Raw genomic sequence first — 24,816 nt, 5'->3', positions numbered from 1 at the left:
AATCCAAGCCTTTCTGCAAATACTTTCTTTTGCAAGTTGCATTCTCTATCACTGTGGCTCATGAATTGGCTAAGAACTGGCTATTTACACTTCATCTGCTGAAATATATGTGAATACTGACGGAACTGCCTCTCGTCAATATAACGTACTTTTAGATCTTCTAATCGGATATTAGAACGCATGAACTGCCACCTACCAAGACCATACTCCTTCAGTAGAAGGGAGGCTATCAATTCAGTAGACAGTGACACCTGCGGATACTTCAACTGCATGTGACTTATAGGGCAACATCTAAATATCAGTGGATTCCTCAAACAACAACTTGAGTTATGCTTGCATACTCAACTGTTTGTAAGTATCCAGCAGTTGGTACTAATATGACCTCTTTTGGCCCACATTACTATGAAGATTTCCTGCAAATAAAACCACTTTCACCCAAACAATATTCAACTTCATCCAGCAGGGAAGTTTTTTCAGCCAGTTAGATGGAAATACTACAAGACGGGACTGTGGTTTGTACCCCATTTAATTAAAGGTATTATTTCTGTAACAATATAGTTTACGATTCTTACCTTTATCATGGCCTACTACATTAGTGGCAGAGGCAGTTTTTAAGTCTTACACAGAGTAAATATTAATACTCTTACCCATATTTTGCATACTTACCGCCTAAAATCAAAAAGAGGTAGAGAAACCTGACCCAAAATTTCTGGGCCCTTTCTCTGCTTATTTGAGTCAGGAGAACTCCCGCTACTTTGATTTAGGATTCCAAACAGAGTCAGACATAAGACTGATTCCAAAGGCAGCTGTGAAATCTGGATGGGGAAAATTATTCTATAAAATAAAAGTATTAAAAATAAGTCAGTCAGAGGAAAGACAGTTGTTAGTAAGTTACAGGCTTATCCATATAAGCCACTGATGCCTCTTGCTTTCAAAAAGTGAATTAACATTGGAGAAAAAGTGTCAGATTTCCACACAATTGTATTTCACTCCACTTTATCTCCCATACCAATAATTTGCAAAGCATGCTAGATTACACTTCTGCACTGTAGCCAGATTTGGAACAACCCTTTTTCATCTTTGTCTATTAAAATCACATTCCTTACACAGAACTGCACTATCCAGCATAACCAGTCTTCCCACTCGACTCACTAGGAAGACATACACAATTCCATGTTGGCTGCCTGCTAATCTCTCAGATTTAAAGAGTCAGCTGACAATAGCTTCCCAACCAAATGAAATAATCTAAGAAATACTGAGAGCTAAATTCAAATGGCACCCATAAAGAAAGCAGCTGAGGACTATACACCTCACTGATCAATTCAAACTCAGATTTTTGTTTACTGTTTTTATTGCTTGGTGTTCCTTAAGTTTGATTTTTCTTTAACATATCAAAATATCATTCTAAAAGTTATTACAGCATACTACTAAGCTAGTTACACTATAAACCACTACAACTATATTAAGCAGCTTACAAGCAATCTAACACATCTTTCACTGTAATACACTAGTACTTGCCAGCAAAAGATCTGACAATTAATCCCTTGCAATATTGGAAAAAATGGTAGTTGGAGTACTCTCTGAAGGCAGGTATTCTAGAACCTGAAAATCTCATTCCTGGTCTGAAATAATTTGTCACTGCAGACTTTCAGGGTATTCCTCAGGGTCTATCTCTGACCTTTAGAAACAGTCAGGAAAATTGATATAGGGCAATATGGAGCTCACCCGATGCTCCAGTTATGACAGGCTGCCTGATAATTAAGTGGAAAAGAGTAAGCTGTGCATAGATAATGAAAAATATGTTCCCCTCTCAGTTATCAAGTATCACCCGCCACCCTCTCCCTATTTTTCCTCTGCATGCCCTTCCTTTCTACCCTCTTCCCCTGCCCAATAGGGAGACTTTTAAATTTCTTTTTAGAAGTAGTTTCTAAAAAGTTTCTTTTTAGAAAGAAGTTTAGTAGCTGAAACCAGACATTCTCATATGCTATAGACAGATGCTTTTATGCACTTACGCATCTGCTGTCTTTATAGAAATAATCCTAAATTGGATATTTCAATTCAGATACAAAGCTGTTACAATATATGTGGAACAAAAAATGATTCAGCGTTTATGTTAGTAAAAGTGAGTTCCTTTTCCTCTCCATTTACATATTTTGAGCACTGCTTATAAGCAAGCTTTATTCATCCTTCTTTAAGCAGCACAAGCTGTTCCCATCACAAGGAATGCTATGACCTTCCCAACTCCTTATAGCTGTATACTACAATCATATTAGCACAGGGCACTTGTCCAGTATTTCCATTCCCACTTTTAAAATGAGTAGTTAAATACCATGTCGAAAAACATTTCTTATTTTGGTCAATGCCTCACACATTGTTCTTTCAACACTTCAAATGGAATCAGAAGCAAGAGTTGCTTGAATGACTGTATTCAGCAGCTAGCTAGGTAGGTACCAGCTAAACCAAAATATTTTAGTGAGTTTTAACATGCTAAAGTCACTTACAGTTCATCCCATTTAATCAAGTAGAAGAAGTTCTTGTATGTGCCAACCTTCTTGGACTGAATAGGTTTAAACAGATCTTTTCCATTATGGGTCAGAGAACAAATCAAGTAGTACTTTTCGTAACTGGACAAGGAAAAGAAAGTAAATTAAACAAACAAAAAAAAAATCTATAAAAGAATGAATTTTACAGTTAATAAATTACTCACTTTGATACCCAACCAGGAGAAATTCCATGAGCAGCAAATATTGTGAACTGGAGATGTTCTGTGGCAGTCCATGCTTCCTTGGTACTCTTACTATCTTTTGGAGAAATTGCTGCAGAACTGCTACATGAATTCACGTGGAGTCGCAGAAGGGCCTCAACTGCTTTTGTCAACTGGTCTATACTCACTTTCAGAGGGTTTTCAGGCTGCAGTGAACCTAAATTATAATTTATCTTTAATACACATCTTCCTCAAACAGCCATCTGAAAGCAATTTTTAAGTAAAATTGAAGAACTTTACTCACCAGGTGAGCTCTTGCTAGTGTCATCGCCACACTGTAAGGACACCTACACAGTAAAGTTACAGCAAATTTCAATACCAAGAAACCCATATTAATTTTCCATTACTCTTAAGTATCTTGTACAGAAGTTATGAAACATCTGAATTAGGACCATGTTTGGGTTTATCTAACATCTTCTTACTCAAAGTTCCTCAAGAGTTAACTGACAGCATCACAATTTCCATATCATGCAGCAACTGCTCACCAAGTTCAAAAGCTCGTGTTTTGTCAAGACAGAACTATTTCGACACCCTTTATGAACTCTTAAAAGATACAGTACATTTGAATATTGCTCAGGACACTAACTTTTCTGAGTAGAGATAAAATTTGGTCAGGGCTGTTATGGATGAAAGCAGCAGCTATTAGCTCCATTACCCAGTAATTTCAGTCTGAACGGCTGGGGTTTTGTTGTGGTGTTTAAGGGATCTTTTGTAGGCAGAGCTCATAAACTTAATGAATAAAGTGTTAAATAACTGAGAAAACTGAACAGTAAGAACTGTAACTTTGTTCTATCTGCTGTGTTTGCTTCTTGGTCTGCGAAAATGGAAGTCTAAACACGATAGATTATTACAGCAATGTCTAGTCTCAACAAGGACACTGTTGAAGCCAAAAGGCAACAAACAAATCATGGGAATTTACTCCCTTCTAATAAAGAAAGATTTCATACCAAATTCAACTTCAGATAAAGCTAGAACTTTTAATGAAAACTATGTATGTGATTTAAAAACAAAACCCACTGAATTCCTAATACTTCAGAGAAAGTCTAAGACTGCTACAAGTGCTGCAGAAGAATGAAAGCTCTCCTTACACTGTTGGTGTATTAATTGAGCATCTTGTCAACATTAAGTTTTAACTATCAAAAAACTTCACACTCTTATAAAAGACATGCGGAAACTTTGGAGAGGGTTGGAAATCACATCTTTTTCCCCTTTCAGAAAAGCTATCATGTTTCCACCATACTTGTCAAGCAGTCCAAATACTTTTGGATGACAGGATGCCAAACTGTTGAAACAGCACTATACATGTAGTTTTCTGTTTGACAATCTACTGTTTTCTTTTACTTTTTGGCTATTTCTTCCAACCACGGAAGAGTTATTTAAAAAAAAAAAAAACACAATATCTTATGTAAAGTTTGAATGCAACCATCTCCAATCTTTACAGCATTTTTATTTCTGTAAACAATCCTACATACCTTCATATACATTACTGTTTAAGTCAACATTCATCACGAGAGAACTGCAGGGTTTTACTGATAAAGAAGTACCTTTTTTCAAATTCCACTAGGATAGCGTTATTTTTCGAAGTTATTTTTACACTGCAATCTAATTATTTCTACAGTTTTCTCCTATCAAAAGCAAACATTGAAGAAATACTTGAGACGCTGTATTTCCCTAAGTTTTCTTAATATGTCTTCTGCATTTCCCTGCAAGAATTTTAGTGGACAACTATATTTATTTGGTCTGTGTTTTTTGCAAGTCTTCTGCTCAGCATTACAAATATATCACTGAACTGATGAAGCTAAAATTAAATAGAACAGCACGTGAACTGCCACTCTAATAAGGCGGCAGGACAACAGAAATAAAGCTAGACAGTGTTGTAATGTTATCTGCACACTTCTCCATTTAATGACTGGTTTTGACAGTGTGACTTCAGCCCAATTCTGCTCAATGGAATTGTTCATTGTAAGGCAGTTTTATCATCAAAATCTGTGCTATTTGAAAGATTTTATTTTTGTCCATATGCTCAGGAATGAAGGCACATGAACTGCTAAGAGTTTTAAGATGCTACTGCTATTCACATCAATACTGCACAGAAAATACAGGATGTGAATTCCTCCTTTAAGCATAACTGCACTGATTTTGGAGGGCATGAGCTAGCTGTCAGTTTCCCCCTTGGTCAGTTTTAGTAGCATCTACTGTGACACAAGTATGTAGTTACAGAACCAGGAAACAATGTTTTAAAAAAGTCACTATTTAGAACAGGGAAGGATTCCAAGACCAAACGATTAATACATTAACAGTAGACAGATGTTAAGATAAATGGAAGATATCAGGTAAAATAAAAGAAACCTCAAAACAAAACCCAAACAATATAACCCTGACTGAACAGTTGCTGGTATTTGCAACTACCGAAGATTATGAAATAGTTTTTATTAGCGTTAAAAAGCATACCACAGAATGCAATTTACAGTATGAAAGTTTACCTCAGCATTTTTAGTCCTTGGAAGATTAACAGCCCTCCTTAGCTTCTTCACCGATTCCGTTATTGCAGGAGTCTCTACACAGTCCAATGTAGAACAGATTTTTCTGACAGTCTTAATTACGTGATCTACTGCTTTATGCTGGTTCTAATAAGGAATGTATGAGAGAACAGATTGATCTGATCACAGTTATGAAACCCAGTATTGCTTTAATTTTCTTTTATTTTTAGAATGAATTGCCAAGAAAATTTCGTTATGAGATGCATATCTCGATTACATTAAACTCTGGTGTTACAATTTGATTAAACAAAGACCTCGGTATTGACAACTTCTCTATAGCTCAGTTATCAATGCCAAAAACATAGGAGTAGTACGGATTCTAGAATGGTGTCTCAGGAAACATTAGGAGGTTTCCAACCATTTTTCTATTAAGCTGTAGGCAGACAAGTATTTTTTTTAATGAGACATTAAGCTCAAGTTCCCTCATGGCATAAAAAGAAAGTGTACTTTAAAAAAAGACATTGATCTAGTGTGACGAAGGAAAGCTAAAGAAGTAGTGTTTCAATTTCAGCCCTCTTAAACATGTACGTTCAAATTACACTTACACTACCGTATAGCTTCCATTATGGAAATTTATCTTTTTTAATTCACTTTAATATATTTTTGAATAAAGTTTGTTGCAACTTTTGCCTTACGTATAGTTTAAATTAAATGGTTCTTTCATATGAAGCAATTGCAAACTGTCATCTTGGAGAAGGAAAGGAAGGGGGATTGCACACTTAAGAACTTGATCTGTTCTTATCAAAAAAGATTCCTGTTATCAGAGATAGAAAATGCTGGTAGGCTGCTTAAGACAAAGTCGAGATGCTCCTAATATTCCCTTCCTTCTTATCTTCAAATAGAAAAGCCCTTTAATTTAAATTATCTTAAGTTTCTTGTGTTTTGTTTATTAATATAAGCAGTCTTCATCCAATTTTAAACAACATATGTAAAAAATGAAATTACTTGCTTCAAAATAACTCTTTACTTTCTAAAGGCTTAATGTGTAGGTTTCTTTCACAACGACTTAGGAGCACTTACAAGTAAATAAGAGGGATTAGTGTAACATCCTCTTGGTAAAATGTAAACTGATTCCCAGCCCCCACCCTCCCAGACTTATTCTCATGACCTTCCTACAAATAGATAGCAAAGAAGCCATTTCAATCAAGAAGTGTTTGGATTGGGTAATACGTGGCAACAATTAACTTTGTCCTGGTAAGAAAACAGCCACAGAAGTCAGAAGACATTGTAAATGTTTAAGCCATACTTTCAGAGCTAATACTTTGAAGATAACAGCTAGATACAGGAAAAACAAAATTTCCACTGCTATTATCCTCCCAGGCTCTCAAATTAATCTCAATAAAAATACAATAGATAACTTTTAAAGTCTGAAATCAAGGGTATGTACAAGTTATTTATGGAATACTTCACCCTGTTTCACATCAATTAGCAAGCATCAGCTACTGAATATGTACAGGAATTAGCTCCAGGAAATAAACAATTTCAAATGCAACAACTGCTGATATTTGGACCTAATCATCATCACCTACAAGCTACATCTCCCATCCTCAAAAAGACCATAGAAAGAAAAGAACATAAGCCTGAACTGAGGTGTTTTGCATTAGTCACCCTAGCCTGTGAAATCACAAACAACCAAGCTGAAACAGCTGCAAGAGCAAAGCAACAAAACCACCACCATTTCAAGAGGCAGTAACATCTCACTCCTCTACAAAAAGACTGTTCAAAACTCCCTTGAGAACATGGTGAATCACCATCAAGGGAATTAAATAAGAATAAGGGAATGTGTAAATAGCGGACATCAGCTTGTTCAGACCTGCATTCCCAGAGAGGCGAACATACATAGTGGAAGTGACAAGTATTGTAATTAAGTCATTCATTTCAAGACTGTTCTTACAGCAATTCTTTAAGAAACACAGTTAGCTGTTGTCTAAGCATTTAATTCTCCAAGTTACAATACTATCAAGAGATAAAATAATCTTCTCCTTTTAGAAATTAGTAAAGCCGGTTATCTTCAGCTAGCTTTTGCATTTGGGAAATCACTCTAGACTACTTCACATGCAAGCTGTTTTAAGCTACCTATCATACACTGAAATAGACAATGGTTTTGACAGCGGATTTTAAATTAATCAAATAGTGCATAATAAGATATTATTACACCTTTTGTAAAACTTACTTGTACGTTCCAAAATGCTTCAGTTATAAATCCCATTACACACAACTATTACTGCTCACTTTCATGTAGATTTTTATCTGTCACCAATATATCATTCATGGCTGACAACTCCTCACATAGTCAGAATTCAGACCTTTTCCCTATTCCCCTAAGTTAAACTTCGCCTCAAACATGCTGGAAAAGATTATTGTGCACCCCAGGAGTTCAAAGATACATTTCTAGTTATGATTAGCTAATAGTTTCCAAGAAAACACAGGAAGCAAAGAGGAAAAGTAATCTAAAAATCTATGATTCCCAATTTCCATTTGACAGCTTGTTCAGATCCTAGATTCCCCAAGAATTCCTGCAAGTCTTTTTTCCAGCTAATACATTAGTAAACTTTCTTGTGCTACTTTTGGTTCAGCAATAATTTACTATGACCTTACCTGATTTTTAAGAGCTATGTTAACTTGCTTGTGATACACATCTAGAAGTTCTTCAATAGAAGACCTGCAAGAAATAGTAGTTATTGAACACAAGTACAAGAGCACAACATAACCTTGGTCAGAAATTCAGCAGTGGGCTTGATTACTAAAATAACCACATAACTTTACCTTATAATAGGTTCTCTGAAAGGTTTTTCTACTTTGTAGAGGTGTTTGGTTAGGTGTATGGGTGTTCTGTCATCATCTTCCTACAATAAAATATTAGATATTAAGTCAATTTCTCACCTTTCTATAATTTGTAATACCGTTTTATAAGTTTCATTACTAATACCTGTGAAGAGGGGAAAGCTAGAAGGTGATCTTTTCAAAAGGGAAAAGAACCAACTAATTAATAGCCTATGAAACGTACACATTGGGACAGGGGCAAGAGGGAAGAAACAGCAATCAAATGCTTAAGTATGCAGATACCAAATACTCCTCCTTTCTTCTTCGATGGTCTGATACATATCTAATTATACTCAAAAACGGTTCTTAACTTTCATTTATCTCTGAAATTTGCTGCTTCTCTTTCAGGCCTCAAGTTTAGTTCAAATGCTTGCATACTTTTTCCAACTATAGTACTTAGTCTCATAAGAGATTATCCATATTTATATTATTCCCCTTGCAAAAATTCAGTATGTATTTCACTTTCTCTTAGTATAAGAGAACATAATTCCCAACACCAAGCAAACATACTAATTTGTTAATCACACAAAAAGGTTATGGCCTCAGATCCACCAACTCTGATGCAAACTCCCAACTTCTTGGAGATTTATATCGCTGCTGCACTTTAGGAGGTACTTACTGTTCGTGCCAGATCTCTGCATATTACGCTGTGGGTCAACAGCTGCAATTTGATTTCTGTATCCCACTTCCGACAGTTCTGAATATATTCATGACTTCCTACGCAGTGCTTACTGTTAAACGAAAGAAAGCTACAGTTACACCAAAAATATGCAGTGTCTTTCAAAAAACTCACATGGAATACTTAAGGCAACCTGTTGGCTCAAAATAAGGAAATGGTAAATCAACCTCCAACACCATTCTTCTTGATCCGATTTTTACTTCTGCAGAAGTTTTAGTATACTATTACAGATATCTATACTTTTGCTAAAGCTCTTAATTACTGTGTCTAACATTGAAACCAAATATTCTAACCCAGAAAACTAACAGGGATTTGTAAGCCATTACTTTTGAAAAAAAAAAAAAAGACAAACAAGCAAAAAACAACCAAAACCAGTTATTTCAGATTATTAGAAATCATCAGTAGATTATTTTTTTCCCTAGTTGTTGGGATTTGAAGAGCAGCTGAAAACTACAACATTCATCTGCAGAAATGCTCTAGAAATCTGCATCTAAAAAAACCCCTGTCTGTGTTCAACACAACAGATGGCAGATTAGAGCAGATTTCTAGGAAGCTGTTGAGAACCTACTTGGCTGTATCCCAGAGCAACTCTGAAGACTTCTGATCTCTGTGCAAAGTGTGACTCTTCTACATTTTTCAGATTTCTGCTTTCACATATTTAATCATTAAAGATATACTTTCCAGTAACTGTGCCATGAAAAAGCATGAAGTTAAATATTAATGAAAAAGAGTTTGCTTACTTTTGTAAGACTTCTTCGTGGCCACAGACTTTCAGGATATAGCTGCCAATGTCCACTTCATTCAAATCATCATGCACCCAGCAAAGTGCCTGCATTATTATAAGCTCAACAGGGGAACTCACTGTTTAAAGAAATTACATCTAAAAGTTAAATATAAATCTATAGCAAGTGATATTAACCATTGTTCACTCACAAACTGTAGTTATTTCATGAAGTTCATTTTTATACTTGTAGGAAAAACTCTTATGCTTCTACAATCTCCTAAATTTCGTAGTTTGAGATCTTCACTATTTTCCACAAAGGCAGGCATCTTATAAAACCTGCCTGTAGTTTAAGAAATCAATAAATCCTTTTTAAATTCGGATACAATCTAGTCACTTGACCAAAAGTACAAAAATAGTCTGTAATCTGTTTTCCAGGAGTTTTTATATGAGGATTGCTTTTTATAAAATTATAGAATTGCCTTATTTAGCAAGGACTTCAAATATCTAAGTGATCCCAGAGCTTCTTAAAGTTTAAATATCATTATCTGAAGAGTTGGTTCTGTATTTATTCTGCTTTTCAGGAAGTGAGTATCAGCTGCAGCAGAGGCATATCCTACTGGAAGTCCTTTTTTCCACCCCACCCCACCCCCTTTCCATTTGTCAGATCTCAAGTAAGCATCACCAACCCTTTGCAAAAAGTAACTCTTAACTACCAGTACTTTCACATCAGGCTCCAAATGCTTTTCAAAAAAGTCTCTTTTCCATCCAGCAACTACAGAGCAAAAGAAATAATCCCAGTCAAACCCAAAATCCATTCCCCCCTAATCACCAGATGTCACTGGGGAAAAACACACTGATGTTTTTTAACACTACAAACATTTTAAGTACAAAATGCTCTCTATACCTCCCTACCTAGTTTCTGATCTTTGCCTTTAAATCATTTGCAAAGTGTCACTAAGTGCGTCAAAATCCTGTAAAAAACACTACACAAAAGCATTTTATTTTTTCCATCAGTACCTTAAGAGTGGTGTTTTTTTCCCCCCTATAGGGACCTTCCTAGTTTTCCTGAATCTTCTTTTTCTTAAGAAATGTTACTACTATGGTATATACAGAGAGGTAATGCCACACCAATATTTTTCACAAGATAATACAAGTGCTTCATCTCAAACAGATGACTATTTATTACAAGCACAGAGGTATTTGACAGCATATAAAGAATGACCATATCTAATTCAAGAACAAGAAATGATAAGTAGTATGAATTCAGAAACTCATTGTTAAGGCTATTTAACTTATTATTAATCTAGAATGGAACTGCTGTACTACCATCAGCAGAGAAATAGTGGTTGATAGAGAAAAGAAAAAAGATGCAGTAACAGTTTATGGGCTACAGTCACAGGCTGCATTGGTGAAGGTCTGCCAGTCCTGCAAAGCCTAGTGGAGCAATACAAAGATAATGTTACCACATTTTCGCCACCCTGTCTTATTGAGAGACATTAATTTCTTGCTGACATGCTCAGGTAGACTTGTACTTCCACATGAAGTCTAACAAACCAATGTGAAGTGAATAGACGATGCAAATAAGCTCTGAAGTTCATCTGTTTCCCTCCTGGGCCCCTTCTACACATTGAGACATCAGAACACTGAAAGGCTCCGGTTCCTTCTGAGAAGGACTGAAAGCTATACTAAAGTAGTTCTAGCATTAGGACGCTAAGGTATGCAACAACTTGACCAAGAACAGAAGGAATTAAGGGAAGAGAAGAACTTTACATCTATTACTAGTCACAGCACGAGCTACAGATACCTATCTTTCACTAGCTACGGAAGACAAGGACTTTAACTGTGATTAGTTTCAGCATCAGAAAAAAGGAAGCAAGCACAAAGCGCAAAGAGTAAGATAAGTGGGGCTAGAATGCAAAACACATTCCAAGGTATTAACAAAGCTTCAAAAAATAATAGGCCGAAGCTGTAGCATTTTATTTACACTATTAAAGCCTTTTGTAGGAAAGGATTAATTGTGTAATATTAGGAAAGTGTAATCTTAAGGACGAAGAGCAGAAACCCTTCTGAGGGTACACTTACAGTCCACCTCATTTCTTAACAAAAGACTACTAAAATCACAGCAGAATAACTATAAGGCCCAGCAAATTAATACAGAATGAAAACATTTAAGCATCGAGAGCTTGTTTTGCAATGCAGCAGTTTCATATCTATTGAGAAAAACCAACTCTATGCTGTTACAGATGGAGAACCAAATGATAAAAATACACGATAGCACAGATCCACTACAAGGTCACACAGTTTGGGAATGGGAACCCACACAAGGGCTAAGAAACTACAGCAGTATAGACTCTAAAAAGTAAGTTGCTCAGTTATTTTATCACCAAGAACTGCCAGAAGTTGACAGCATCCACAGTTACAGCCATTAATACAAACATGCTGTGCAGTCTGGACGGCAGAATTTACGTACAAGAACAAGGTAAACCTAAAAGTTACACCCCAAACTAATACTCCTGGTTACCCACAAAAGTAGACCAGCTAGTTGTGGTACATCATGACAGTATTTTAGTGTTTGTGTTCATAAGTGTATATTGAAGTCAAGTAATAGATAATTTCAGTATTTATTCTTATTTCCTGACAGCAACTTTTAGATAGCCTACAAGAATTTATTTAAACACACGTTAGTCTTGAAATAAACAATCAAATTAAAAGTTAGGAATCTCAGTCCTGGTGTTGTCATCCCCTTGATTACCATAAAGTAGGTCAAACTCTTGAAAAACTGTTTTAACATTCACAGCTCTGGATAAAATAGCACTTCTGGTTTATTTGGCTTTCCTGTTTTAAAAAGTGTTTCACTTTGTCAGCTTCCAAATATTTTCTGATGGAGGCACTGACCCAGAATTAGGTTCGTTCTTCAGTTACCTTTTCCACATTCCCCATAAGAAATCCACGCACCTGAGAGCCAGGGATTACAAAAACTGAAAGCCATTGGCCTAGACTGAGTGTACAGTCTTAACCCACCATTCTAAGTCTTACAAGCAAGCTCCAATTTAAAAAGCAGAAACATACCATCACACGTAAAAGTTACTGGTTGCTGGAATTCTTCGATTTCTATAGAAACCTTGATACTGGCACTCTCCCCATTTATATTTCTTTGCAGCATGATTGGACTCAGCACAAAGCCTGGATTTGTTTGCTGATTAGCGTAAGGAAACTTGGTCCTCAGTCTGAAAGTAGAGAAGGCTTATGAAACATTGCAATAGACAAGTCTAAGACTAAAGCAAAATAACACGGTAATAACCACAAGCCAGAACAGTAAAGACTACCTTTTGCTCTTTTCCTAAATTGTTTGTAAAAAAGACCATTTAATTTCTCTACTCTCAACAGAGCATTGGCCACAATAATTATACAAGTGGTACTTAGAGGGGAAAAAAACTAGCTTATAATTAGGCAGGTCTTCTCTATAGCTTAAAATATTTAATAGGTCAATACTTACAGGACATACACAGCTTCCGTAGAAGCTAAGCTCTAAACAGTCTTAAAAAGTCTAATCCATGGCATTTGCTAAAAATAAGTTTAAAAGCAACATAATTTCTTTCGTACAAAACACCAGAAAACTCTTTACAAGCTTTTATTTTTTTTTGCCTAATCTGAACTTAGATACTACACAGAAGGTAGTTATTCCAAGTTGTGGAAGTTGAGAAAGAGGCCTAAATTAAGGGAAAGGCTTTTCATTAGGATACAAACAATATGAAACATCCACCTAGTAACATATAGACAGTATGTGATAGCTGTTTCTTATTTTCTGCTATTTAACATCAATAAAATAATTTAGCCTTAATCTTCTACCAACACTGAAGTAGTATTATAGAAGATTAAGAATGGAACTAATCTGTAATGGTCATTTATTTCACCATCTTGATTCCTGACATGAATGGGAAAAAAAACAACAGGAATCCATCTAGCAAGAGTTGTCCAGTCAAAAGTCCATCAGCATTTTAAGGACTAGGTCGTGAAAGAAAGGGCAACAATTAGATTTAACTAGAAACTGTTGCAACAAGCTTATTTTATGTGAGCTTTGTCTTAATGTTGTTCTTCAGTAAGTTTCACAGGTATATGACTTCTCATTGGTTTTATGGAGTTTTCATTTTATAAACATTCCTGTTTTAAAAAGTAGCTGTTATCCTTCACATTCAGAGATCTTTATTTCCCCCATTGTTTCTTGGATTTTGATCTTGAGAGAAAAAAAGGCAAGATTCCTAGTTTGTCTTCTTTAGGAAGCATGCAAAAAAACTCCACCCCAAACACACAACCTGTCATTAAATTATGACAATAAGCAAAAAAAAACAACAAACAAACCAAACCAAAAGGAGCATTCTGGGTTACCAAGTACCATTTTCTTTGGTATGATGTTTAAGAAACTTCACCACCCGATGAAAGCAGGAACAAGTTTAAAGGTTTTATTTGTTACGGAATTCCAGTTGTGGAAGCAATAAAACCAAGAACATCTAATGGCTAGAAAGACATTGAGTGTCAGGATGTAGTGAGGTGCATCAACTAAGGGGAAAAAAAAAAAAAGAGACTTCAAATTCTTTCAAAAGAAATTGTACTAAAAAAAATAGATGAAGGAGATAGAGATACATGGAAATACGGAAAAAGAGTTTGAGGATAAAAAAAGTGTTATAAAAACAAGAGTAAGAGGAAAGTCACAGGACCAAAAGAATAAAGAGGAGATATGATAATCCAAAACCTTTGTGCTGAACACCTTAACAGTTCTGTTGCATTTTTTGAAAGAGAAAAAAAAGACACAAAAACACCCCAACCATCATAAACAAACAAAAGCCCAAACAACTAACCAAGACAAACCCTGGAAAAACTGGGATAAGAAAAGGAAAAAAGGACACATACCAATTCCACCACATCAAGCAAAAAATGTAGCACTGGCCCTGTCAACCTAAGTGAATTTTTCTTTTTCTGAAAGCTAGTTTGTGTTCAGTAATTTCTTACTTTGTAACTGCTTGAGAAAAAGCTGACAGTTCTTGATTCTGCCCTTCAATTTCTTGGAGAAGCACGTTTTCTGTCAGCATGCCAGTGGTCCCATTGTCTTTCTGCAACTCAAAGATAACACAGTATTTAAATAGCTGCAAACATATTTCTATAGCCAGCAAAATCATGTGTAGATGATAGATTTTCATGAGTCTGAGGTTTACTATTAACTTTATATCTACTTCTATAAGGAGAAAAATGTGTATCATTACTAAGATGAAAAGCAAGGATTCACTGGACCAATGACTCCTTTACAGATGGTAATTTATTTGACAGCATCATTATCAGCTAAGATTAAGTTGCAAGCATAACAGTTCCTAAACTCTCAGCAGTGATCTAGAATTTGGCTAGATTTTGCTGAACCAGAGGAGGAAGATGGACAAATGTTTTTTCCTCCACTTCTGCGATTCAGCCTTCAGTATAGTCCCAGAGAAAACCATTACACATCATTTCTGCCCACGATTACCTTTTCCTACAAAGCAGGAAAAGATAAATTGTACACTGGAAGGAAGTAGCATTCAGAACACTAAACTCAGAACTAATCTCATGGTATCAAATTACTGTAGTTTTAATCTCTTATGCCATCTGCACCCACCAACTCCCCAATATGTGAACCACAATCTTTGAAGTATCCAATCTAAAAAAAACAATTGCTAAAAGTGAACTGCAGTTTCAAATAAAATTTAATAAGCTTAAAAAAAACCCCCACAACACAAGCAAACTACAGCAGTTTTTAAATCCGTATCTGTTTCTGATCCAAATCACAATACAGCTGTATGAATGCTAGTGTAAGCAAAAAGTAGAGAGCAGCTGGAACAACCAGTGGGGTTGAGGTGGCAGTAATTCTTCTGTAGTCTAACAGCCACCACAAGCCTGAAAAACTCACGAAACTGCAGCCAGATACTCCCTGGAATAAGTTGATCTCAAAGAGTTTGCTCACGTCCAACCTAGGGTCATTGCGGACAGAGGATAAAGCCTTCTGACCAGTTACATTTTACATCCAAAGCTTTTACAATGCTTATAGAAACCTTCAATCCACCCAGAAGTCCAGGAAAAAACCTAACAAATTGCACTATAGTTCTTCTGAAAATCATCACAATTTATTCATACTTGAAATAGTGAATAACTAAACTAGTATGTGGGTTATTTATTATTAGCTGAACATTTAATTTTGTTAGAGCATATCAGACAATATAGTCAAATTAGCCTGTCTCAGAAAAGGGGTCAAATCTGTAACATGCACAGCTAGGGGCTGTCAGGTCTTTCAGCACTTCTTTCCTGCAATTAACTTGTTTAAGCAGTACCGTGTAAAGAAGGGATAATACAGACAAGCCACAATTGCCACTTGAATTGCATTTACACCTAGTTATTTCAGCTAAAATATTGGCTTCACGAACACCGATCAATTCAAAAGGATAAATTCTATGTAATTGTGGATTAGCCATACCATGGGAAGCTATGAGAGCAGGAAGCTGTAAAGCCACAAAATCTGGAGTGAGATTCAGGAACATGTATAGTACCTTAAATTTAGAAAGGCTCTTCCATTCTAACATCTCAGACAAGTTCTATCACATAAAAATCCTTCTGGGCAACTGCACAAGACCTGCTGACAAACCTGTGCAATTGTATCTAGTACAGGTACTCTTTAAGCAATTACACAATAACAAAACCAAAATAAATGATACAAGGAAACAGGAAGTTAACATACGAAGTGAAAGGTAAACACCTTTGATAAAGGTTCAACTAACTGCTGATCAGCACTCAACACAAAACTCAGTAATTTCAAATCAAGAAGCCAGCTATACAAACGTTACATTTTCTCCATTTAAGAACTCTTTTTAAAGAAGTTAGGTAATACTACAAGTACTAACCAGAGTATAAAAGCACTACACAAGGGGGTTAATTAAAATAAAGTCACACCAGTGACACAACACTGCCACTTTATGCTACTATGTGACACTTTTGAATTATTTACAGCAAAATTTGCAGGTTATTCCACTGTTAAATTAAAATAAGTTGAGGGAACTACAAGGCATCTGTACACATGCAAGCTTAGCCAGGGTAAACAATAAGTTCCAATGTAATGAGCGAAGAAAAATAAAAACAACCAACATTTATTTGGTTACCCATAGTTGACCTCAGGGTCACATTTAGCCAAGGAGAGAAACCTGATATTATTAAAAATATGTATTGCTGGAAATTACCTGCTGGTGGAAAATAAGGAACATTAAATACCTCCTTGCTTTTTTAGTTAAATTTCAATACTAATTTTTGATCGCTTTGTGGAAGATAATTTCAGGAGAACAAACTTTGACAAACTGAGAAATCTATTCAAGAAATCCACTGGACTCAGATGATTAGGGTGTTGAGCAACAAGTAGGTTTTTAACTCTTTAATTTACAGATGAACAAATCTAAGAGGTGCAATCAGTCAAACAGGAAACAACTTATAAGAATCAACTTCAGGCCAAACTAGATAAATAGTTCATATCAGCAGAGCTTGCAAAAATAGAAGTGGTCTGCAAATACAATTACTCTTAACAACAAAAAACAACCCGGAAGCCCAGTAAATTACCAAAAGTCAAGTTGAATTAAATCACACAAGAATATGAAGCCACAGGGCTCTTCAGCTCTGTGGAGAGGAAAGGTAGAGAAGACAACACCTAAAATAGGAGAAAATGATGATTTTGCCTCTGCTTTCAGAAAGGAGAGTGACAAACACTAAAGTATTTAAGGAGGAATACTGATTATACAGATACTTCCTCAAATAATGAAGCAAAGCTCAAAGCAATCTATTGATTTGAGGGATTAAATATAGTATGATAGAATCAAAATATATGACTAGAATTTTTTACTAATAGTTGTGTTTAAAGGGGCAGCAAGACTATTAGTTATTCAGGGGAGAAAATGTTCATGACTAGTCAGGATGCAAGACTTCAGAATATACTTTGAAGGTAATATATACCTGGAGGCAAATAGGATAAAATACAAGGGAACTGCCAAAAATAGAGGCTAAATAACTCAGCTTCGTACTATACCAGATGGAAAAATCACTTAAACTGGAAAACAAAGTAGTAGTAGAAGATGGGCAAAAGGTAAAGCAAAAACCACAGGTTATGTTGAAAGGATATCCGGTTGAGAGACTCATCTTTAGACCTATTTATTATCTTCTTTAACTCAGCACAAGCAGCAGAAACACCCCGCTGATAATTCAGTCTTGTATCATCAGCTAACTTTATAATACAGACTAGAACTGGAGTATTATGCCAGAACTAGTTAACCATAGACTGGAGGAACACAAGTGGAAAGTAAATCTTGAACCTTCAATTAGGCATTCACTGCAGGACTCTGCTATAAACTAAGAACTTGCTTGAAAAAGATGGCAGCTTAAGAAAATCAGATATATTAATTGACTACAGGATTGACACGTGTTGATGTGGTGACATCATGAATAAAGCAAAAGCAATAAAAATGTATCAAGCAGGATGCCCCTACCTGTAATGAGAGTTAATTCATGTCACTGTACAAGGCACATGGTACGCTTGGCTCTCACATAGAGAACTAAAATTCTCATAAGCCATCTTCAAAAAAAAAAAAAGTGACAGGAAAGAGAAGCTCACCCACAGAGCTTGCAATGAAAGCTGACAGAGAGTCACTGCATCTTATAACATGTTGAGGTAAAGATCAAAATGATTCTTTATCTTAAATACCTGCTGTTCCATCCTGCTAAGAAGAACATTTGCTAAGAACTAGTTATGAATGCACTTCTGCTTGAAATCAGATGACTGATGAGGACAGTGAGGGTCTGGAACAGCTTTTAAATCAAAAGTAGCAGGAGGAAAAGACCACATGTGAAGGCATTTTATGCCTTGAGCATTTTATGAATCAGTTAACACATGATCTGCAAATAGCATGGGATTGAGCCTGATGAGCAGGAAAGACCCTTTAAAAATCCTGCATTCTCAAAAAAACTCTGGAATTCATAAAAACAGCTGTCATTCGGCAACCATGAAATATTACTTTCTACAGACAACACAGAAGCACTGATCCAATGCAGTCTAGCTATTCCAGTCAACAGTTGTATTACAATCAAACATCACTGGAAAACTGACAGACACCTCACTAGGTAATGTGACAAACTGAAGAAGCAAATTGCTGAAGAGCCCAAGTTTACATGTCTCTCCAAATACTGGGAAATAACTGAGCTCACACATCACAGCTCACAGTGAGTGGAAAAAAATAAAATTAAGTTAGACACAAGATCTTCACGCATATGTTAAAAATGCGATCCCTTAAAAACAGAGGTAAAGAGGTTTTTTGGGTTTAGGTTTTCTTTGGTCCTTCTCCACTGGCCTTCTATTAAACTTTTGCCAGAATACTGACAACTAGCCCAGAAAAACAGGAAATCCTTCAAATGAGGGGCCAAAAATTTCACTTCAATGGAAATTTAGACAGCCCTCTAAGCCAAAGTCTAGCAAATCTTTTTTTTTTTTTCTGAGGAAAAAACCTCCACCAGGTGTGTGGGAGAGAAGAGAGAATTAAGAAGCAATTTGGAAAATATCCTTGACTGATAACAGTTGTTTTTCTATGCCACATCCCTAGTCTATTAAAAACACACAGAAAGACAATACATAAAATTCAAAACAGTCACAATCCAAAGTCTCCAAGGCAAACAAATCTTTTACTCCCCTCCTCTAGCCAGTTTCTACAAATACCATTTTTCCTGCCACTATCACCCTTGCCACAGTGTTGACTTTTCCACTGAAGACTTCTCCTTCAGCCTTTGTATTCTCTCTACCAAAAAATAAAGATACAGAATTATTCATATTCTCTTTCTAGTGCGGTAACTAGTATTTTAAAATGTACTATCTTTTTTTTATGATGAAATTGCCACAAAGAATCTTAAAACATAGGAAAAGTTAAATTATCTACAGTCATTTACTGGGCTTGGAAAAGGGTAGCATGCTCTTATGGGGGCATAATTAACCAGATGACACTGCTACAGTATTGATCATCTGCTGTACAGTCCAGTTTTGATACAAACTGCATGTGTTCAACATCCAAAGAGATCAGTGTCATAATTAAAGCCTCTGTTGACATTTTTGTCTTGAAATTTTGACAAAAGCAATCCTGATCAAAGAGCAGAAATCATCCTTTTTGCCCTGCTTGATAGAAGTAACAACACACAAAGATGGTTTTCCTTCTTCCAGGACAGAAGTACAGGGTTTCTGACCCAACAGACATCCCACTTTCCAGGACAGTGTAACCAAAAAGTTTCAGTTACAATCTCTCTAGCGTTCCTGCGCAAGAGGAAAGATTTCTACCTACGAAAGAGAAATATAGTGGTCCTGTGAAAGACCACAAGTGATACTGGGAGAGCAGAAAAGAGTTTGGACTATGCCACATTTCTACCTTTTTTTTTAAAAAAAGCTGACAGGTTGAAATATAATGAAATATTTCCAAAATCTGAGATAAAAGCTGCTCAAGATAAAGCTCTCAATGTCTAACTCGCCATCTTTTTACTTTGTAGTATCATGTGAATTGCTTATTAAATATTTATCAATGTGATTTAAATAGTTAGTTGTTCTAAAGATTATTTCCATTTCTTTTTGTAGTGTGTTGAAAAGCAGCAATTTCCTCAGTAAACGTGGAAAGATTACACAAGGTCAGAGTTCCTTTAGGATTTAGTTCAGTAGTAATGTTCAATTTTCAGAATATCACTAATACGTACATACACCAGTAACATCACATTATTTGGACACTGCTCAAACCAAATCCAGACCTTAAAGTGTCTTTAAAATACTATGATTAATCTTTACTATTATACTGCAATTTAAAAAGACTGATATACATACCTGTGATGTTTGGCCCTGTAACTTTGCAAGTTGAGTTGTTCGCATGTTTAAGGACTGGCTCCTTGTAACTGTTGCTCCGGAAGACTTCCCATTAACTTTTCTTTCCAGATGACAAGTTACTAACAACTTTTCTTCTAACAGCACAGCATCCCATGGATCTTCAGCAGTCATGCTTGAAGCCCTCTCTCCATCATTCTCTGCCTTATTTAAAGTCTCCACATTATCCACTTTTGGTTTACTTAGGGGATCCAAATCTAACCAATCAAATTTACTAACATCCCTGCAGCTTTCCGAGGGTGGAAGGTTAGAAACTGCAGACTTTATAGCAGTCATTTCTAAGTCCGTGCTCGACTTCCCATTTTTGAGAAACTCTGAGGTGCTTGCAATTTTGTCAAATACTTTCGCCATTTCTGGTGTAAGTACTGGAGGATATATAGGTATGCTTCCTTGTGGATGGAAAGGTGTAGTAGCTGCCAATGGGTATGAAATGTACTGCGACTGTCTTGGAAGACCAAGATAAATAGGTTCTGTAGAGCGATAGGAGGACATACTTGGATGGAATCCATTCTGAAATACACCAGTCTGTTTTGTGTAAGAAGCTGAGGGGTAAATAGGAGGTAAAGTGCATGTCACAGGTGCTGGTATCCCAGGCGTCCACTGCCTTCTCTGACCCGTAGGCCCAAGATAAAATTGTGAAGACACAGATGGGCTTAAAATAGGATTTACTGGTAACGTAGGTACTTTACTAGATTCAAAACTGTCATCCAGCAGCAGTTTCTCTAGTTCGGCATGAGTAAGCTTCTCTATGTCAATGGTACTTAGTTTATCTTCCATGCTCTTGGCATCAGACTCTGGAAACACCATGAGATCATGGTCCGGTTTGTTATGAGTCTGTGCTTTTTGTCTGGTGCTGCTTAAAGAATGAAAAGTTTGTTTATTACCAGCTACACCTCTTTCTTTCTGCATCTTAGCTAATGCCTCAGCTTCCATCTGCAACGCCTCCTCTTTGTCCACATCTTTTGACCTTGTGGCTGCCAAAGAAGGTGATGAGCGCTGTTTAAATCCATTGTTACTGGATATCTGGGCCATACCGTAAGAGCAGATGTCCATGTAAAGAAGCCACACTTCCCTTGTACTGGTTGTCTACCCTTGGCTTTGGAACAGATTTAGCAGACCTGAAAAGGAAACAAAACATTAGAAACACATAGTCATTATCCACATATGATTTCTTTTAAGTCATACATCACCAACTGACAAGGTTGCACATGTCCTTCAGAAACTCGGGACATAAAATTTTAAAGAGACCAATTTTTCTGGGGGGGTGGGGGGTGCATGTGTATGGGTCAAACTCAAAAAGAGAAGCCATACAATTAAATTCACAGCCTTTGAACTACATGAAACCCATTTATTTTTCTTACTAGTACTTCCCAGTAGGTAGAGTAAGTACTTGGTTTCTTTTTCTACTACTCAACTTAAGACACAGAGAAGCTACATTCAAGTACCTAACTATTTTCAGATTGGAGCAATTCTGCACACTTACCCAGGTTCAAATCTCAGAAGTAGAAGTTGTTCTAACAACTATATAAATATGTAGCATTGATAAAGTACATTATCAAGAAGACTTTCAGTTTACTTCAATACATCACAAAAACGATAGACATATCAAACTGCTGTGCCATGATTATGACGGTCATAATGATGCTGAAGGACCTCCCTTCCTTTGGAAAACATCATTGTACTTTACCCTCTTAGCATTTCATAAGTGTTATTTCTCTTGTTATTTCTTGGACAACCAAAATAAGTGAGTTAAGTACAGCTGTTCATTAAGTAATCCCTTTAACAGCCCCTTAAAGGAAGTGTCATTCACTACTAGGTAAGTGAAGAAACTTTGAAAGGTGACTTTTGCTTAAGGCCACCACCAAGAGAGTGACATCTTACACTTTTCCAATTCTGATATTGTGCTCAGTATTATTATACAACTTCCCATATTCACCATGATATCTGTGCCTTTTAGTCTTACAAGAGACTACCACAAGAACTATGTTATTTTTCAATATTATTTCCACTTTACTCTACAGCTTTTACACACAGACAGGTTGGAGTTGATTCCAGGAGATAAGATGTCTTCCAGCAACAGCTAGTATGCATATCACGTAGCGAGATAAAAATCATGAATAATGAGTTTCTGCTAGGAGAGTTACATAAACAGCAATTCTCATTAAAACGCAGTTTCACTGAACTAGATGAGCCCATCATGGGTTTAGGTCATGCAACAATCTACAAATTAAGAGTTCTCTACAGCAAATAACGTAGATAACTCAGAAGTCTGTCTTTATGTTCCCTTGCTATTCACACGGACTAGATGGGGGGTACTAGATGTACCAAGACAAGATTTAAATGAAAGAAGGTGTCTTCAGAAAGACTGAAACAGTGACAGACTTAAAGTTATAAAACCCTGAAAACCACACAATTAAAGTCCTGGGGAATAAAGTCTTAAGGAGGAGATTTGGAGGTTAGTAGTGTGTATCCATTCCATGAGATAATGATATTCAACACAGATCAAGTCTAGAGGGGGAAAAAAAAAAGCAGACAACAGATCCTTTTCCATACAACATATTAAGCTGCAGAGTTTGACATTCATTAAAGCCACAACTATTGCCATTGGAAAGAAGTCCTGTCCTATCTACTGCCTATTTGCACAGCTGAGTGTTCAACCTGATCTTGATTTAAAAAAAAAACCAAAAACAAACCCCAAATTTTTTTGCTGTGTTCCTTTATAGACAGTGCAGGTACTTGGTCCTGTTTACAGCACAGCTGCAGTCTTCAGTGCCCTTCAGTTATGTACTATCCTCCTGTTAGCAGGACGGGCATTCTAAGCCTTCTAAAGTTTAGATTTACTGAATATTTTCTAGACAGTCTAAGTCTACTACCCCCAGACAACATCACAACATCCTAACAAGAAGTCTGATATACTTTACACCAACTGCTCAGACTGCCTAGATATCCAAGCAGGCTTTAACCTCTTTATTAACTTATGGCTGGTTAAAATTGCTATGTCAAGTTTTCAGATGCAAGAACACCCTGACTTATGAAGTCGTCTCAGTAATTCCTGCTTGGCATTTCCAAGAAGCAGCAGCACGAGGCAAGTGCAGTTTTCACAGTCTTGCTGTTGCCTAAGGATTCTAAATAGCAGCAGGATTTTTTTTTTCCCCTGACTTTTATTAAAAAAACTACACAAGATCTACTTTCTGAGACTATTCAGAACTGTTTGGTCTACAGCTCTGAAGATCATCAATGAACTCTGGTGCTGCTTGATAATTACAGCAGCAAATGATTTTTCTTAAGGAAAAAAAATATAAAGACTATATGGTCTTCCAAGTAACTACACCAACTCTGGCTCCTTAAAAACCTAGGGAGCCTTATTTTTCTGCTGAAATCAACAGCTTTGATCTCCATATTCACCAGGTAGTTCCTACTCACAAGAAGTCTCTGTTCCAAAGTCACGACTGCAGATAAACATACATTCCTTACCACTCAAACATGGTGCACATCTACTGCACCACATTCACTCATAACATCTAGAGAATCCCAACCAATCAATAATTGCTTATTTTACAATTTCACATTACAGTGCTGCATTTTTGTCAGTGTATGATTCCACACTTGCAATGACAAACCCAGTGACTCCAAGCATTCAAGACAGAAGAATACTATCATTAGAGGTTACGTGAAAAGTTGAATTTTACTTTTATTTTTGCAAGACAGTCTCATCAGCATAACTACAGTGATCAAATGAAGGGTTTGTAAGTCCTGTTCTTGGAAAACTTCTAAAACTAAATCAGCATATAAGTTTCTGTCAAATTTTATACGCAGACTGCAGTTTTCAAACAGCTTGACGTTAAAAACTGATCAAAAGAAAATCTGATAAAATCGCAATACTTTTCACAAAACTTCATCCTGCATGCCAGTTTTTAGCAGTAAACTGACATGATAAAACATCAGAAGAAAAAACTCCCTAGGCATAAGCATGATTAAAATAAGGACAGGCCCTCTTTTAAATGCTAATTAAACCTCATCAGTTAACATTTGCACGTAAGAAGTTTAGCTTCACTTTGAACTTCTGACTTTGTAGCCATCTAAGTTCAAAGGTAGAGAGCAAGCAGAATTTAAAGTTCTCCAACATTTACAAGAAGGGTGAATTCCATTTGGACCATCCATCACCAGGAAGCTCCTCTCAAACACTCAGAAGAATGTTTCAATTCAAATCCCAGAAACAGGAAAAACAGATACCTGAACCATATTCACAAGAAGTTTGCAACTGGAATTCCTTGGAAGACCTAGAAGGAATCCTTAGAGGCAGGATTGTTCTCATCTCAACTGCTGCAC

General features: G+C 36.3%; 1 protein-coding gene across 1 annotated transcript in view; it reads right to left on the bottom strand.

The window, feature by feature from the left end:
- PIK3C2A (phosphatidylinositol-4-phosphate 3-kinase, catalytic subunit type 2 alpha) overlaps positions 1–21,597 on the bottom strand; it is a 40,761-nt gene extending 19,164 nt beyond the window's left edge. The window contains exons 1-12 of the mRNA XM_009892019.1: positions 20,431–21,597; positions 14,538–14,638; positions 12,600–12,757; positions 9,547–9,667; positions 8,747–8,858; positions 8,071–8,150; positions 7,903–7,966; positions 5,248–5,391; positions 3,009–3,051; positions 2,708–2,921; positions 2,502–2,624; positions 667–834 (exon numbers count right to left, since the gene is read on the bottom strand). Of these exons, the coding sequence (XP_009890321.1) occupies positions 667–834; positions 2,502–2,624; positions 2,708–2,921; positions 3,009–3,051; positions 5,248–5,391; positions 7,903–7,966; positions 8,071–8,150; positions 8,747–8,858; positions 9,547–9,667; positions 12,600–12,757; positions 14,538–14,638; positions 20,431–21,540 (2,438 nt within the window). The 5' untranslated portion in view covers positions 21,541–21,597. The remainder of the gene's footprint in view (positions 1–666; positions 835–2,501; positions 2,625–2,707; positions 2,922–3,008; positions 3,052–5,247; positions 5,392–7,902; positions 7,967–8,070; positions 8,151–8,746; positions 8,859–9,546; positions 9,668–12,599; positions 12,758–14,537; positions 14,639–20,430) is intronic.
- Positions 21,598–24,816: the final 3,219 nt, after the last annotated feature.

This window comes from Charadrius vociferus, unplaced genomic scaffold (genome assembly GCF_000708025.1).
Source record: "Charadrius vociferus isolate BGI_N301 unplaced genomic scaffold, ASM70802v2 scaffold179, whole genome shotgun sequence".
Lineage (NCBI taxonomy): Eukaryota > Metazoa > Chordata > Aves > Charadriiformes > Charadriidae > Charadrius > Charadrius vociferus.
This window is presented reverse-complemented; position numbering and strand designations above follow the sequence as displayed.